General features: G+C 47.7%; 1 protein-coding gene across 1 annotated transcript in view; it reads left to right on the forward strand.

Annotated features, from left to right (window-relative positions):
- Positions 1-16,360, forward strand: part of LOC135215180 (heparan-alpha-glucosaminide N-acetyltransferase-like) — a 123,708-nt gene that overhangs the window by 83,841 nt on the left and 23,507 nt on the right. The window contains exon 11 of the mRNA XM_064249655.1: positions 9,149-9,262. Coding sequence (XP_064105725.1) covers positions 9,149-9,262 — 114 coding nt within the window. The remainder of the gene's footprint in view (positions 1-9,148; positions 9,263-16,360) is intronic.

A 16,360-nucleotide genomic window follows, 5' to 3' on the forward strand; every position in this document is an offset into this window, starting at 1 on the left:
TTTGCCCTTGGAATTGTCATCAACAGGTAAAGATTTTTGAAGCTTTTTATTTATAAAAAGTATTATCTTTTGAAACATTGTTTGACTCCGGAGAACATTAATAATACATTTACTATTGATAAAGCTAAAAATTTTCATATACAGCACTTTGTACATACTATAGGGAAATATATTTTTAGAAAATTGAAACTGCTCCATTTTCAGTGAAAGGTTCTCTGAAAGATTATTTTATATCTGAATAAATTTGGTATCATGTCAATTGTGTATATTATCTTAAGAAAATATGACTGTAATATTTGTATCCTTAATGAAATATGTAGTGTCTCAATTTACTGATATTTATTCACATTTTAATTGTGATTCTTGTCATTTTTTACCAGAAGCTGGTATTGATAGGACCCCTAAAATTATTATTGTATACTTTTGCAAATATGGTATTGTACTTTGCTTATTTTATATTTCTATATCTTTTTAACTTTTTTTTGTCTAACAGAAGTAGGCACTGGGAATCTTACTGCATGTGAACTGATAATTTGGTAATCCTTAATGCTTTATCAAAGTGAAAGTCAAACCTTCCACTTTGTGTATTTATTACTATACCTCATTTCGGGACAACTTGTAGAACACATAGCACAGAGATATTGGACCTTTCAACACACACACACCACACACACACACACACACACACACACTGTCTGTCTCTCTCTCTCTGATATTTATTTAATTGTGAGTATATATTCAGATCTGGACAAGGTATTCTTTGTTGTATAAAAACAAGAGTCCGTATGTTACTGTTTCATAATAAACATACCTGGATTTCTCGTGACTGATTTTAGTGGCAAAGAAGTGAAGTTGTCGAGCTGATTAAATGTTCCGTGCTGCACTTGGTGAAGTACTGATTTCACTGAAGTATTTAACATATAGATCTTTCAAACTTAACTTTTGTCATAGATATAGAATCTCATACACAATCCTTATAGCAGGATTGTGAACAACCACAGTTGTTTAGCTCTCGTTTCAACTCTTGTTTCAAGAGGATAATAGGATGCTGATAAGATTGCTTAGTTTTCCTTTTCAAAGTTGCATGAAGCTCTGGAGTCTCCCAAATACCTTTTCATAATGAGATTATCCTCGATTGCCGTAATGATTAATCTATATAATAAATGAAATTTTGACCAAATTGAATGCATCCATCTTGTAATGCAAATTAAGTACTCAGCTGTTCTGCTCTGGAATTAACCTGATGTTCTGTTACAGACAGAGGGAACAGTGCCTGTTCTAAATGTAGGAAGTGTAGCAGTGTTAGGAGGATGGATAAATTATTCACTTACCTAGTATTTGTTCCGATACGTAATACAAACCCATCGGTCCTTTAACAATAGGAAGGTAACTAGCGGCAGCTGGGACGGTCGTAAGCTTCGAACAGGGGAGAACGGTATTTGTTAACTGCTTGTCCAATCGTGCGCGCGCCCGTGAGGTGAAGAATCACTTTGCTTTCGGCCCGCGGGTGTGAAGGACTTGTTCGTCATCGCTTTCTGCCCGCTTCATCGTCGTATGCTTTGTTTATATTGTGTTTTCTACTAATGGTTTGTTTGACTTGAAAATGAAACTGTAAGTACACTGTTTTCATTTTCATTACTTAATTATGAGCCAACATGGAGCTATCACCGTAGATGCTGCGATTTCCGCTCTTTTCATGAAATGATACCCTTGAATTATGTCTCGGTTGCCGAGGGCGGGCGCGCGCTCGCGCCGAGTCATGTATTTTGGGCGTGTGTAATTGAAAGATGTAAGTACTCTTTTCATTATATTTTGCCCTGTGCGTTCGTTGCCGAGAGCGTGATTTGCGCTCGGCACGAGCCTCTTATATTTATGGATAGAATGCATGAAAGTGGATTCGCAATGCAGTATTCTTTTCATTTTCATTTATTAATTGCATCAATTTATTTTGGATCAATTTCGCTCTTACCCGGGATTGATCCTTACGATTGATTTTCTGTGAAGTGAAATCGCAAGTGCAGTATTCTGTTTCATTTTCATATATAATTTTATGATAGCATCATATTATTATGGATCAAGTTTCCGCTCTTACCCGGGAACTTGATCTTTTTCCCTTTAAGTTCTATGAAGTGAATCGCAAGTGCAGTATTCTGTTTCATTTTCATATTACTTTTCACTGCTGTGCGGGGTAGGTAGGAAGAAGCGAAGGTCTGCAGGAAGTCGTCGGAAAGCTCTCCCGCGACTCCCTTGGTATCCGATTCTTCGTCTTCTTTCCTGACCCCCGCTCAGCTTCCTCGTTGTATTTGTATTGGGGTCTTCCTTGCGTTCGGGGTGGCATGTCTCCCCCCCGTGCGTGAGGGAACCCCTCTTACTAATCTGTCTGTGCTACCGCAGGTGCTACATCCGTGGAGACGACCTTGGACAGGTATGGACCCATGCGGCTGCATGGCGTGCTAGCATCCACAATCTGCTGCAGCGTCTAGCGAGGTCTGGGGCGGTGACCTTGGCACGGTCTACACTACAACCTCCATGGCCGCTTATGCTGCTTCCCCCCGCTGGTCTACACTCCCCATGCTGTGTCGGTGACGCTGTCTGCCGCTACTAGGGCCGGTCGCCGCCGTACCGAGGGGGGGTATGCCGCCGCCGCCTGTGTTTTCTTGTTGCCTGCCCCAGACTTCCGCTGTTCCAGCAGCTCGCTCCTCGACCGGCCGCCAGTACCCAGATTCCCGCTGGCTGCCGATGATTCTACGAGGCGATGGCTGGGCCTGCCGTACCTGCCGCTGATGTGGTTCCCGCTACTGGCTTGGCTGTCCCTTCTGTGTTTACCGCTGCCGCTGTTCCTGCCGCTCCTGAGCTGGTTGCTGTTTCTATCGCTCCTGGTTCCTGCGTCTGTCCATGCTGGTCCTGCCCATGGTGTGTCTTCCCCAGTCCCAGGTCCTTCCGGACAGGTGCAGTCGGGCCGTGTTGCTTCGGCAATAGGCCCGACTCCGGCCTGGATGGAGGACCTGACGACTGTCCTGCGTGAGCTGACGAAGAAGAGGAAGGTGTCATCTTCGTCTTCATCGTCTGCTGCTGCCTCTTCCCCTTCAACTTCTAAGGCCCATAAGCCGAAGAAGAAGAAGGCTGCCTCCCCCCCTAAGAAGTCTCCTTCTGGAACTTCTAAGGGCCTGTCCCACCCCGGTGGGACGGGGGGTCCTTCTGCTGGTCCTCCTGCTCCTTCGGGAGCGGGGCCCGTCTCCCCTTCCGTAAGGAAGAGATAGACGGGGACCAGAGGAGTATCGGTTAGCTCTGGTACTTCCTCGCCTGGTGCTAGCGGCGATGCCGCTACACCAGGTTCCGGCTCGGTCTCTTGTTCGCGGGAGATCCCGAGTGTACACTCTCCCTCGGGAGACCGTGCAGCCAAAGTTTCGGCACCAGAGTTCGCTCGGCGCCAAGACCGCGGCACGGAGCAGAAGGCTGGTGAGAGCCGCTCAGGTGACTCTCGCCAGGCCAGCGGCCGCTCTCGCAGCGACCAGCTGGTAACCCGGGTTTCCCCCTAAGAAGACTCCTTCGGGAACTTCTAAGGGCTCGTTCCACGCCGTGGGACGGGGGGGTTCTTCTGCCGGTCCTCCTGCTCTTTCGGGAACAGGGTCCGTCTCCTCTTCCACAAGGAAGAAGAAGACGGGGACCAGAGGCGTACCGACTACCACCGGTACTTCCTCGCCTGGTGTTGCGGCGCTGCCGCTACGCCAGGTTCCGGCTCGGTCTCTCGTTCGCGAGAAATTCCGAGTATACGATCTCCCGCGGGAGAGCGTATAGCCAAAATTTTGGCGCCAGAGTTCGCTCGGCGCCAGGACCGCGGCACGGAGCAGAAGCTGGTGAGAGCCGCTCATGTGACTCTCGCCAGGCCAGCGGCCGCTCTTGCAGCGACCAGCTGGTAACCCTGGTAGACGTGACGGTCTCTGACCAGCCACGGGCTGAGGCTGGGAGTAGGTCCCCCCGACCATCGGTACCAGCGGTTTGACGCGCCTTGAGGACGCTCACCGGTCTCACCGCGAAAACGAGCTCTGCAAGTCACCTGACCGCCGCTCCCACAGGGACCGCGCGGATAGGGCGACCAGCAGCAGCTCGTCTGACGCACGGGACCGGGGTCGACGTGCTCAGTCGAGCCGCTCGCCACAGGTGAGCAGCACGGCCAGGCCTGCAGATCGATCCCCACCGCGGGTTGGTGATCGGCTGCAGCCCCCCACGTACGCTGGTCCTGCCAGCAAGCGGGGGGGGGGGGGAGCGTCAGGTCTGTCTCTCCACTACCTTAAACTTCCTCGGGGTACGCCGGGAAGAGCGAGGTAGCTAGGAGTGATCGTGAGAGGTGCGCCGCTCACGATCCCGTCACGACGCCGCACGTGCTACGTATGGTCTTAGGACCAGCCAGGACGTACGCGCAAGTGATGGAGGCGACCGTCAGGGGGGGGGAGGGGGTAGCGTCAGGTCTGTCTCTCCGATACCTTCAACTTCCTCGGCATACGCCGGGAAGAGCGAGGTATATAGGTGTGATCGTGAGAGATGCGCCGCTCACGATCCCGTCACGACGCCGCACGTGCCAGGTATGGTCTTAGGACCAGCCAGGACGTACGCGCAAGTGATTGGAGGCAACCGTCAGGGATTTGTTTGCTGGTCCTTCTTCTGAAGGAGGAGGGTCTTGGGAGATGTTCTTGTTGGAGGAACTGGACGGTCCTTACTCCTCAAGACGCTGTATTCCGAGATTCAGAGTAACTTTGCCCAGGTTATTGCACTGATTCGTCAGCACAACGACCTGGGGGAGGAGGATCGCCGTCCACGGCTCAAGTTGTTCTCGAGCCCGAGTAGGTGGGAACCAGACTGACGGTGGGCTTGCCGCAATAAGAGCTTCTCGACTCGGTTCTGAACCAGGAGAGCCTCTCGTCTCCGGACGAGAAGGCTCGCTCAGGTCTAGCTGGTCGGGCAAGCTACTTCCCCTCCTCTGCTGCGACAGCGGCATTTATTCGGGGTATTGCAGCTCTTCTCTCCCCCCCCCCCTCCCCCCCCCCCCCCCCCTCCGTCCTCCTGAGAGGTTTCGATCTCGACGAGGACTGGAATGAGTCAGAGGACGGTTTTGGCTCTCCGTCAGGTGTCTATCAGCCCCACCCAGACGAAGTTCACAGTGGTGGCAGATGCTTACCTACAGCATGAGTTTCGTGACCCTTCTCGGGGGAGGGGGGTGGGAGGAAGGCCATCGCCACAAGGTGATGGCTGCTCCTACTCTCGTCTCCAAATGCTAGTGCCGCTGGAGGGCGAGCAATATCTTTTCCTTCCACATTCCCTCTCGTCCTTACGGCTACGAGGGAAAGGGGTAGGATCCTACAGACTTCTCTGTAGGATCCCCCGATTGGGGACTGCGCTACCGGGGGGACCTTCGGGGTCCTACCTGACGTAACCCCGGTCGTGAAGGAAGGACCCTCCACCATCTTCGATTTCTACGGGGAATCGAGAAGAAGACAACCAAAACCGATCTTCGTTTAACGAATCCGGTGGGGGTTTCGCTGGGCGCTTAGAATTCTGTGGAATTTCTAGCACACATGGCGAGACCACTGTCCAAGGGGGGAGTTAGACGAGTATTCCCGATAATTGTTACCACGATAATCGGGGATCTCGCCGAATGCTCGAATCCTGGAGTTCTTAGCGTTCGAAGAAGACTGTCGCCGAAGGAAGATATCTCACAGTGGCGGCCAGCCTGGATTAGAGAGAAGGGACGGGAAATATCCAGTTTGGCTTGAATTTTCGTCTTTGTTATTCTGTGCACCATTGAAGCTTTCCTTCGGGAAGACTTCTCCTTCTCTCTCTTTCTTAGAGATCGAAGGCGGTCGATCTCCAATCCTTATTTTGTTTTCTTGAGGGAAAGATTTAGGATGGAGATCGTTGTTCAGAATCCTACAAATATACTACGTATATTAACCTCGCGACATGATTCTGCTAAGCAGTTGAATGGTCCGAGGGGTAGGCGCATATCCTGGTTATTCTATGGATTGCGACTTAGACGAGAAGTATTCTAATTGAACTGCAACTCGGGGTTGCCTGCAACCTCCCAGGAGTTTCCAGTTTCAATTTTATATACTTATGGTGTTGTCACAACAACACCATTTAAGCTTTTATATTTACCGAAATTCGTTTCGCATAATATAATTGCTCGAGCATATCTTTTTATGCTCGGTGGTTCTAGCCGAACGCATTCCTTCGTGGAAAGGATTACTTGGCAACTCAGGATGACGAGTCAGCGACAGCTACTGCGTATTGAATTGCCCGAGGCATTTCAGTACCAGCTGCCGCTTCGAGATGCACGGTTGGTTATGTTTTTCTCACCTGCTTTGATTGAATACCAACCGTATCTCTGCCCAACAATCACGGACTTAAGTCTCTGATTAACGGGGATTCTCGCATACATGAATGACCATCTACTGCTGTGATCGTCTTCAGTATTGCGAGAATTTAAAACAGATATCTATTCGACTCTCATCTTTCTGTTTACCGCACGGTAACAGAATTCTGTAATAGTCTCTTGCTGCATCGTATCGCGATGATGCGAATGATTTTTGCGGAATCTGAGTTTGTCCTCAAAATATCTTGTATTCGGAGGTGTGCAATTGTTCATTGTTCACCCCGGATTAGCAGATGTATTAAAAGACATTGCCTACTCCCACACCTGCCAGCTCTACTTCCAAACGTTCAGCCCATGAGAAGCAGTTCTTCAGGCGGCTCTCCCCTGTGTTTCATTACTGAAGAACGCCCCGCTTTCATTGCACACCGGACAGCAATGAAATGGCGGTTAGCGTTTTCAGTCATTTGTAAGCACAGGTTCAGAATCTTGAGATTCCTTCTCTCGATTCAGCTGGAAGACGTAGGTTGCTTCATTGCCTACCTTCGTCTTCAACGTCACATAGTGTTGTTTCTCCTTAAGCTGAGATTCAACCGTCTGAGATTTTCTTGGCCATCAGGGACCTCTGTCTTTTGAAGGCAATTGACTTTCGCCTTTTGAGCTTATGCATTAAGAGAATCATCACTGCGCCGTCCGGCATCGGTGACTAACAAATATATTATTTGTTTGGTCTCTCAGCATAACTCTTTAAAGGGCGAAGGTCACGTGACTTACCCGGATGCTTGGACAACTTGCCTCACTACCGATTCCAAACCAGTCAGTCGGCAGCTGTCAGAGCGCCCGAGTCAGTTACGAACTATGCTGTGGACTTAGTTCGGTTGTTCCAGAGCAATCATTACTTCGTCTTAATAGCTTGTCAGTATGAGTACTGTACATAGCCAAAGTCGAGAAGAGGGATAGGTCATACGACTATTCCCTTCTTTTCGCTTAGGTAACTGCATGACTTCTCTTGCGAAGTCAAGCACAAGGGGATGGGGATTTGTGACGCTCGATTTCGTACCGATCTTCGTAGCGAAGACTCAGAACCCTTCGGTAACTGACGATTGGTTCGAGTCCTTCACAATACCCTCCCTAATGGACTTCACCGCCTCCGATACGAAGGCTATGCTGCTTTGTCCTGTGAAGGCGCGACGGAGCTGTCTGAAGAAACTCGACACCCAGGATGAGTGTGGACGCCTCTTCATCATTCTCTCGCGTTCCCCAAGAACTTCTCCGTGGCGCAGGTAGTGAAGGCAGGGGCCTGGTCCAACCGGACCGCATGCACCTCCTTCTACCTTCGGGATATTGCCCACAGGTCCTTGGATCTTTTTCCTTGGGAACCGTGGTGGTTGCTCAACACGTTGTGTAGTTAACCCAGACCCTCGCAGGCTGAACAGCATCGAGTCCTGGTGTGACCGTAAGAATGGATGAGTGAATGAGAGTGTGACTGGCTCCAATCTTTTTCCCTCCCCTCTTTTTCTTTTTTTTGCCCTTTGTCCCCTTTTTCCCTCCTTTTTTTTACCTCTGGGTAAGGGCGGGACACGGTCGTCACCCTGCTGGGTAAGGACGAGATGCAGGTGAGCTACTCAATAGAGCACCATCCTATCCCTTTCAGTAGGGATAGGAGTAATATCCACCACTTCCTCCAACAAGGGGGAGGAAGTGGATGCCAACTTGAGACAAACCCATCATTTTATGATTGTCTCTTGCAAACAGGAACAAGTTCTTGCTTGCTGGTACGAAGAGATACGCTTGCCTCTCTCTTAGTACTTGGCCCAGAGGTCTGACCATTGATTCCTGCTGGGTGCACCACCCTTGATCAATCGGGACCAGAGGTTTGGATCCCTTCCCTTGCTCGTTACGACCAGGGAGGCACTCCAGGGTTGGACGAACACAGTCTGTTCACCAAAAAGACTCAGATTCCTCCCACCAATAAGTGAGTTTCCTTCCTATTGTTAAAGGACCGAGGGTTTGTATTACGTATCGAACAAATGACAATTTGTCGAAAATTGCATTTTTCCTAACTATACAAACCTGAGGTCCTTTACATATAGTCCCACCTCATGCCACCCCTCACTCTGCAACTTTTTTGCATGGGCCTAAAGCAAAAGTGATTCTTCACCTCTCGGGCGCGCGGGCGCGCGCACGATCGGACAAGCAGTTAACTACCGTTCTCCCCTTGTTCGAAGCTTACGACCGTCCCAGCTGCCGCTAGTTACCTTCCTATTGTTAAAGGACCCAAGGTTTGCATAGTTAGGAAAAATGCAATTTTCGACAAATTGTCATTTTTCAATCATTGGGTGCTGATTTTATGGCATAATGTATAGGAAATTTTAATCTTTTAAAAGATTCCATTATTTTTTATTTATATGTGTTATCAGAAATTTTTTGAACTTTTTACTTTACTTATATTCTCATTAATATTATAGGTTTTAGTTTAGGATTGTTTATAAATTGTTGTATACCATAATTTGATACTGAGCACATGTAGTTTGGCTGAAAATTCATAGATTCTTGGAAAAGTGTTGTTGTGTTACCATTTGCTATGTGAGGAATGCAACTCCACCCTTTGAAGCTATGGAGAAATGCCTTAAACATTGTATTAATTCTGTAATACCCTCTTTATGTAGCTCAGTATTCATATGTATAGTATTAATGTAGATAAGTTTATTTCATCATTTTACTTATTTGTGTCACAGTATTTAATTGTTCTCACTGTTTATTTCTGAGCAGTAAAAGCAGCAACTACCTTCCGACATTCGAATTCTTGGGGTCCTTCAGCGTTTTGCATTTTGTTATTTGATCAGTGCAGTTATTGAAGTCTATTTGTATCGTCACACAAACAAAGTCACCGAGGTAAGTTATTGATATCGCACAATTGTACATTTTACAAATAAATCACCTCATTTTTTTTTTATGAAGAGACGATAATGCTTATGTTTCAAGAGTGTTGTGGTACCATCCAAAGTAAGTAGGAAAGTCCCCAGTGAATTTTTCCTTTGGGAAACGTTTACATAAACTAGAACTCAATACTGTAGATGGTATTGTGAGTTAGAAACTAGTATTATGCCACAGTTTCAGTGTGTATCCTTGCAGCTACCACTGCATATGTCTTCTAGTTAAACTAAATTCAAGACTTTTATCTTTGCTTGAGCTATGAAAAATCATGCATGTATATGAATATTAATCATTTGCAAAATTTTGGAGCAGTTGGTGTATGGGTATAATTACTTTTTGCAGTTTTTTTTTTCAAAAGGCATGGATAGGAGTATATTACGATTCACACTAATCTGATCTTATGTAAGTAGTAATTTTATACATGCAACTTACCCGGCAGATATATACTTAGCTATAGACTCCGTCGTCCCGACAGAATTCAAAACTCGCGGCACACGCTACAGGTAGGTCAGGTGATCTACCATTCCCGCCGCTGGGTGGCGGAATCCCGACCATTCCCGTTTTCTGAGCCAGATTTTCTCTGTCGCTAAGTTCGGCAACAACTGTTGTTTGGTCTCTCCTGATTGGAATTCTGCTCATTTGCCGAGAATTGGTTGGACTCATTTGGTGAAGTGCTCTTGTTTATTCTCGGGATTGGCATACGCCTATTTGGACTGGATTAGGACTTGGATTTGGTTTTTTTTATTAAGATGGCTGAAGTTAAAGTAACACCTAAGTTTAGGGTGTGTGCAAGGGAAGAATGCAGAACTAGGTTGTTTAAAGCAGAGGTAGATCCTCATACACTTTGTAGTAAATGTAGAGGTTCTGAATGTGCATTTGAGAGAACTTGTGCTGAATGTGAAGGGCTTACGGAGCAAGGATGGAAGGATTTAGCTTCTTATATTAAGAAAAGAGAGAAGGATAGAGCTAGGAAAGCTTCAGCTAGAAGCTCGAGTAGATCCTGTTCTTTTGAGCCTGAATTAGAAGCTAACAAGCTAGATGATGTCTCTCCATAACCTCAGCCCCTTCTCCCCTGTGTTGAACTCTAAGGATTCATTTTCAGAAATGGAAAAAATGAGATCCTCGATCAGGGAGCTTCAGGAGCAGCAACTTTAAAGCTATGGAAACACAAGGTAAGAGTGTCAGTGAATACAGTGACCCCAGTGCATTGCTCCTAGGCCTAGACCGCTTCCAAACTCCCAGGACCAGGGGAGGAGGAATGTCAAAAGCCGCAGGGAGGATGTGGAGCATCCCCAACGAATCAGGCGTCCCTTCGCAGATCCATGAAAAGTAACGACCCAGGCTGCCTTGGATAGCCGTAGAAAAGGCATCCTGGAAGAGTGTTTTTCTGCGTCGGACTCCTCCTCGTCCAGGCGTGGATGGAGCTCTGCTTCGAAGTCTCGTCCTCTGAAGAGATCGTGGGTAGCGCCGAAAGAGACGCTTTGATTCAAGCCCAGAGCGCTTTCCAGAGGATTTTCCTTCGACTAGTAAGAAGGCGAGAAGACCGTCTCCAGCGCCTCGAGACCTGACTAAGCTTTTCCTGCTTAATTTACAGGAACAAATATCCTCCTTGGTAGGCGCTCTACATAAGGATTCGTCTCGAAGGAAAGACTCCTCCCTTCCAGTGAAGAGATTGAAGTTTTCTTCTCCTGGTAGGAGAGAAGTTTCTCACTCTAGCATGCGCTCGTCACCGGAGAGACTCTCTCGTTCTCCCTTTAAGCGATCCTCTCCTGTGTATAGGAAGAAAGTTCCCAGCGGTAGCCGCTCGCAGAGCAAACGATCAGCTACGTCTTTTAGGAGAAGTCAGGAGTCGGACTCCTCTTCTGAGGATCAGGATAGGCGTCAAGAGCCTAAGAAGCAGGATATTTTTAGACACCAAGAGTTGACAGAGCTTAGTAGGCACCAAGAATATAACAGGTGTTATAGAAGGCCTAAACAGGACGCCAGGAGTCTAGTGAGAGGCGTCAAGAGCCTACCAGGAGTCACGACAAGCGCCAGGAGTCAAGCAGGCGCCAGGAATCAAGCAGGCTTCAGGAGTCGAGCAGGCGTCAGGAGTCAGGTAGGCGCCAGGAGTCTAGCCGACGCCAGGAGTCGAGCAGGCGTCAGGAGTCGAGTAGGCGCCAGGCTCCTTGTAGGAGCTTAGGTCAGAGTAAGACCCCTTCGCACTTTATGAGTTCTTCTGAGAGTAGGAGCCCTTCACCTGGTAGGAAACAGGTTCCTGAGAGGAGATCTCATGCGTTTACGAGCTCTATTGCGCCTTTAGTAGCAAGGATTTGTCACACGGGCGACGTTCTTCTTCTTTTGACAGAAGTCCCTCGACTACTAAGAACCGCTCTTCTCGGAAAGGATCTCCTACAACCGGAGACTTAGAAGAAGTCTCGGATGAAGAATTTACCTGTGGATGTAGTAGTCTCTGATTATAAGAGATTGTCCTTGTTGTTGTTGCAGGAGTTCGGGGATAAGCTTCAACCAGCGGATCCGCCCTCTCCAGGATCTTTGTTATCAAGCACGAAGTCTCCAAAAGCATCCTCATTTGTAAAAATGCGTCCAGCCCTTAGTATGAAAAAAAGCATTCAAAGGCTTTGGAGAATGGCTTAAGAATAAAAGAGAGGCGGGCAAGACTGTTTTTTCATGCCCTCCTTCAAGTTGACGGGTAAGCCTGGAAGATGGTACGATACCCAGGAACCTATGGGCTTAGGACTGCCTTCATCGGCAGACGCAGATTACGCTTCCTTAGTAGATTCTTCAAGGAGGCGCGCTCTACTATCAGCAAAAAAGCTTACTTGGGGGATGTGTGAACTGGACCATCTACTAAAGGGACTCTTCAGGACACTCGAGGTATTGCAATTTTATGGACTGGGCTTTGGGAGCCCTTGCGAAGAGAGCCCAAGATCCCGAATTTGTCACTGTGGACGAATATCGAGTGTATTATCTTGTCTGGACAGAGCGGTGATGGACGGTTCGGTGGAAGTGGCTGCCCTCTTTGGATCGGGAGTTTTGAAAAAGAGAGCAGTGTACGGTTCTTTCTGTCCAAGTCAGTTCTCCTCTACAGAGGTCGGCCTTGCTATATTCGCCACTTTCTAACCACCTTTTCCCACAGGACACGGTGGAGGGATGTAGCAAAATCATTAGCTGGAAAAGCTACACAGGATCTGCTGACACAGTCAGCAAAGAGGTTCAAGCCTGCTGTTCCTTTTCAAAAGAAGGATAAAGCACCTCGTCAGCAGCCCTTTCGAGGAGCCTCTTCCTCCCCTCAAGAACCCCTTTTAGAGGTAGAAGACCGGATACCAGAGGAAGACCTTCAGGAGACCCGCCGGGAAGGCAAAATGAAGAAGAAGTCCTCAGATAGCGGTAGTGCCAGACTGTCGAACTTTGCCAGAGTCTGGGCGAAGAGAGGGGCGGACAGCTGGACCCTCTCTATCCTCGAGAGAGGATACCTCATCCCCTTCAGGGAATATCCTCCCTTAACAAGAACTCCAAGGGAGTTAACAGCGAGATACAAAGATCCTGTCAAGAGTCAAGCTCTCCTGCAAGCAGTAGAACTTATGTTGCAGAAGAGGGCAATAGAACCGGTTCAAGATCTTCCATTCACCAGGTTTCTACAAAACCGTCTATTCCTGGTACCAAACGCCTCGGGCGGGTGGAGGCCGGTTTTGGACGTAAGTGCGCTGAACGTCTTTGTGATAAAGAAGAAGTTCTCGATGGAGACCTCTTCCTCTGTACTTTCTGCTCTTCGTCCAGGGGACTGGATGGTATCCCTAGACCTTCAAGATGCATATTTCCATGTGCCAATTCATCCGGCATCAAGGAAATACCTAAGATTCATGTCACAGGGAAGAGTGTTTCAATTTCGAGCGCTTTGCTTCGGACTGTCGACGGCCCCCGCAAGTCTTCACGGGTATCTAAGGAATGTGCGCATGGCTACATTTAGAAGGGATCAGAATCTCGATGTATTTGACGACCTGGCTAATACGAGCAAAGTCGAAGGAACAGTGTCTGGAGGACCTTTCGGTAACATTAAAGATGACGCAGTCATTGGGACTCCTAGTCAACCTCGAGAAGTCCCAGCTGGATCCCCACAGCAGAACCATAGTTTATCTGGGGATTCAGATGGAGGGATTCTCGGGCCTTTTCTAGCGTCTCCATCAACAGAGAGAATAGAACGCTGCCTTACAAAGGTGTCAGTATTTCTAGGGAAAGAGCATTGCTCCGCGAGGGAGTGGATGAGTTTGCTGGGAACCATTTTCCTCGTTGGAGCAGTTCGTTTCCTTAGGGAGACTACACCTAAGACCCCTTCAGTAATATCTGAAGGAGAACTGGGATCAAAGTTCCCAGGACCTCGAAGAATCATTCAGGATAACAGACTAGGTCAAGCAAGATCTTCGGTGGTGGTTAGACCCGAAGAAACTCGGTCAAGGAATATCCTTACACATAAAGAGCCATCTCCAGGAGCCGTTGTTTGCCACCCCCACAGACCACATCGGGCTACTCCGGAGGGGGGGGTGGGGGGGAGCAACGGTTTTTTTGGATTCGCAAATAAAGGAGAAGTTTTGTCGGGAAACCTGGGGAAGGAAAGGTCGGCTAGGCCTCAGGGTGTCCTGGCACTTCAACAAAAAAAAAGAACTGAAAGCCATTCACCTAGCTCTCTTGCACTTTCAAAAAAACAGATCTCAGGATCGATCATTCAGGTCAATCGACAACACGACAGCCCTAGCATATATCAGGAAGCAAGGGGAACTCATTCATTCTCCCTTTACGAGACAGCGAGGGAGTTGTTGCTTTGGGCGCAAGAGAAACAGATCTCTCTACTAACGAGATTTATTCAGGGAGAGAGAAATGTTCGAGCGGATCTGCTAAGCAGAAGAAACCAAGTGCTCCCCACCGAATGGACTCTCAACCCTCAAGTGTGCGATCAGTTATGGGGGTTATGGGGAAGGCGAACGTAGACTTGTTCGCAACCAACTGGAACAAGAGGTTGGAGAATTATTGCTCCCCCATCGCAGATCCAAGAGCAATAGCGATAGCGGCCTCCCCTCATGGATTTGAAGGGGAATAGATGGGTACGATTTTCCCCCCTTCAAACTGGTAGGGGAAGTAATAAGAAAGTTCGCCTCCTCAGAGGGAACGAAATTGACTTTGATCGCCCCCTTTTGGCAGCCTAGATTGGGTGACAGAGTTGCTGGAGTGGATAGTGGATCTTCCCAGATCGCTCCCACTAAGGAGCGATCTTCTCAAACAACCCCACTTCGACAGGTATCACAAAAACCTCCCGCTCTAAGTCTGACTGCCTTCAGACTATCGAAGGACTCGTTTAGAGTGAGGGGGTTTCTCGAGAAGCTTCAAAAGCAATCGCAAGAGCCAGGAGACCATCCACATTACGGGTGTACCAGTCGAAGTGGGAGGTGTTTAGAAAGATGGTGCAGGACGCATGAGGTATCCTCTTCCAGTACCTCTATAACCGACATTGCAAATTTCTTCTTTACCTTAAGAAGAAATGTGTGGCATAGCTGTATCTACGATCAAGGGGTATAGAAGTATGCTGGCCTCGGGTTTTTAGGCATAGGGGTCTGGATGTGTCGGACAATAAGGACCTACATGACCTTATTAGGTCTTTCGAGACCTCAAAAAGTCAGAATAATAAAAATCCCAGTTGGAACTTGGATATTAGTGCTTCATTATCTTATGTCTGAAAAATTCGTACCTGTCAATAATTCTTCTTTTAGAGATTTGACAAGGAAGTCTCTATTCCTGTTCACCTTAGCCACGGCAAAAAGGGTGAGTGAGCTTCAAGCGTTAGAGGGCAGAGTGGGTTTTAAGAAGGAGGCTGCAATTTGCTCTTTTAAGCCTCTCTTCTTAGCAAGAACGAAAACCCATCAAAACCGTGGCCTAGAAGCTTCGAAGTGAAGGCACTCTCTTCTCTTACGGGGGAAGAAAAGGAGAAGACCCCACCCTTTGTCCAGTAAGAGCGCTAAAATTTTATTTACAAAGAAAGTCTCTTTTGGGAGGTACGCAGGAAAGTCTTTAGTGTTCGGTTCAAGGATCCTACAAGGCCAATATCAAAAAAACGCCCTTACGTTTTTCATTAAAGACATTATTAAGGAAGCGCATCTTAAATGTGGTGAAGAACAATTTAAACTTCTCAGGGTGAAAGCACACGAAGTGAGGGCCATAGCAACCTCAATGGCTTTTCATAAAACGTTGGTCCTTCAAAATCTAATTGAGTCCACGTATTGGAAGTGTAACTCAGTGTTCGCCTCTCATTATCTAAGGGATGTGAGAGTTACTTATGAGAAGTGCTTTTCACTGGGAGCGTATGTTTCCGCGGATTTAGTGCGGGGAGGAGGAGCTGAGGTTAATCCTAATTAGTTTAGGTTATGTAATTTTAACATTATGGTGTTTGGTTTTTATGGTTGACTGAAAGAGGGTATAGGAATAACCCCTTTCAGTTCCTAGATTTAACATGGTTAGGAAGGTCAGGTGGTCGGGATTAACTTTTGGTCTCCTCGTTGTGCATTATGTAAAGCCTAAAGCTCTGTCATGTAAGAGGGCTAGCCCCCATTGATAAGATACAGGTCAGGCTCTGCCATGTAAGTGGGTAAGCCCCATTGGTACGATCCATGCAGGTTCTGTCGCGTAAGCGGGCTAGCCCCCATTGACATGATCCAGAAGGGCTGTTCGGTCATAGGTTGTTTACCTCACTGAAGCTCTTGAGGCATGCAGACTAAATGACGTAATCATGAAGTCTTCGGCCCAAACAGGTAAGAAACCAAGGATTGATATCCTACAACAATTGTTGTTTCCCGTTATTAAAATTTTTTTTTGTTCCGACACGGCATACAAACCTTCGGTCCTTTTACAATAGGAAGGTACTAGCGGCAGCTGGATAGGTCGTAAGCTTTCGAACAAGGGGTTCGGTAGTTAACTGCTTGTCCGACAGGCGCGCGCGCGCGACTGGGAGGTAAACAAATCACTTTTGCTTTCGGCCTGCTGGCGTGTGGACGTGTATCATCGCTCTCT

The sequence above is a fragment of the Macrobrachium nipponense genome, chromosome 5 (genome assembly GCF_015104395.2).
Source record: "Macrobrachium nipponense isolate FS-2020 chromosome 5, ASM1510439v2, whole genome shotgun sequence".
Taxonomy (NCBI): Eukaryota; Metazoa; Arthropoda; class Malacostraca; order Decapoda; family Palaemonidae; genus Macrobrachium; species Macrobrachium nipponense.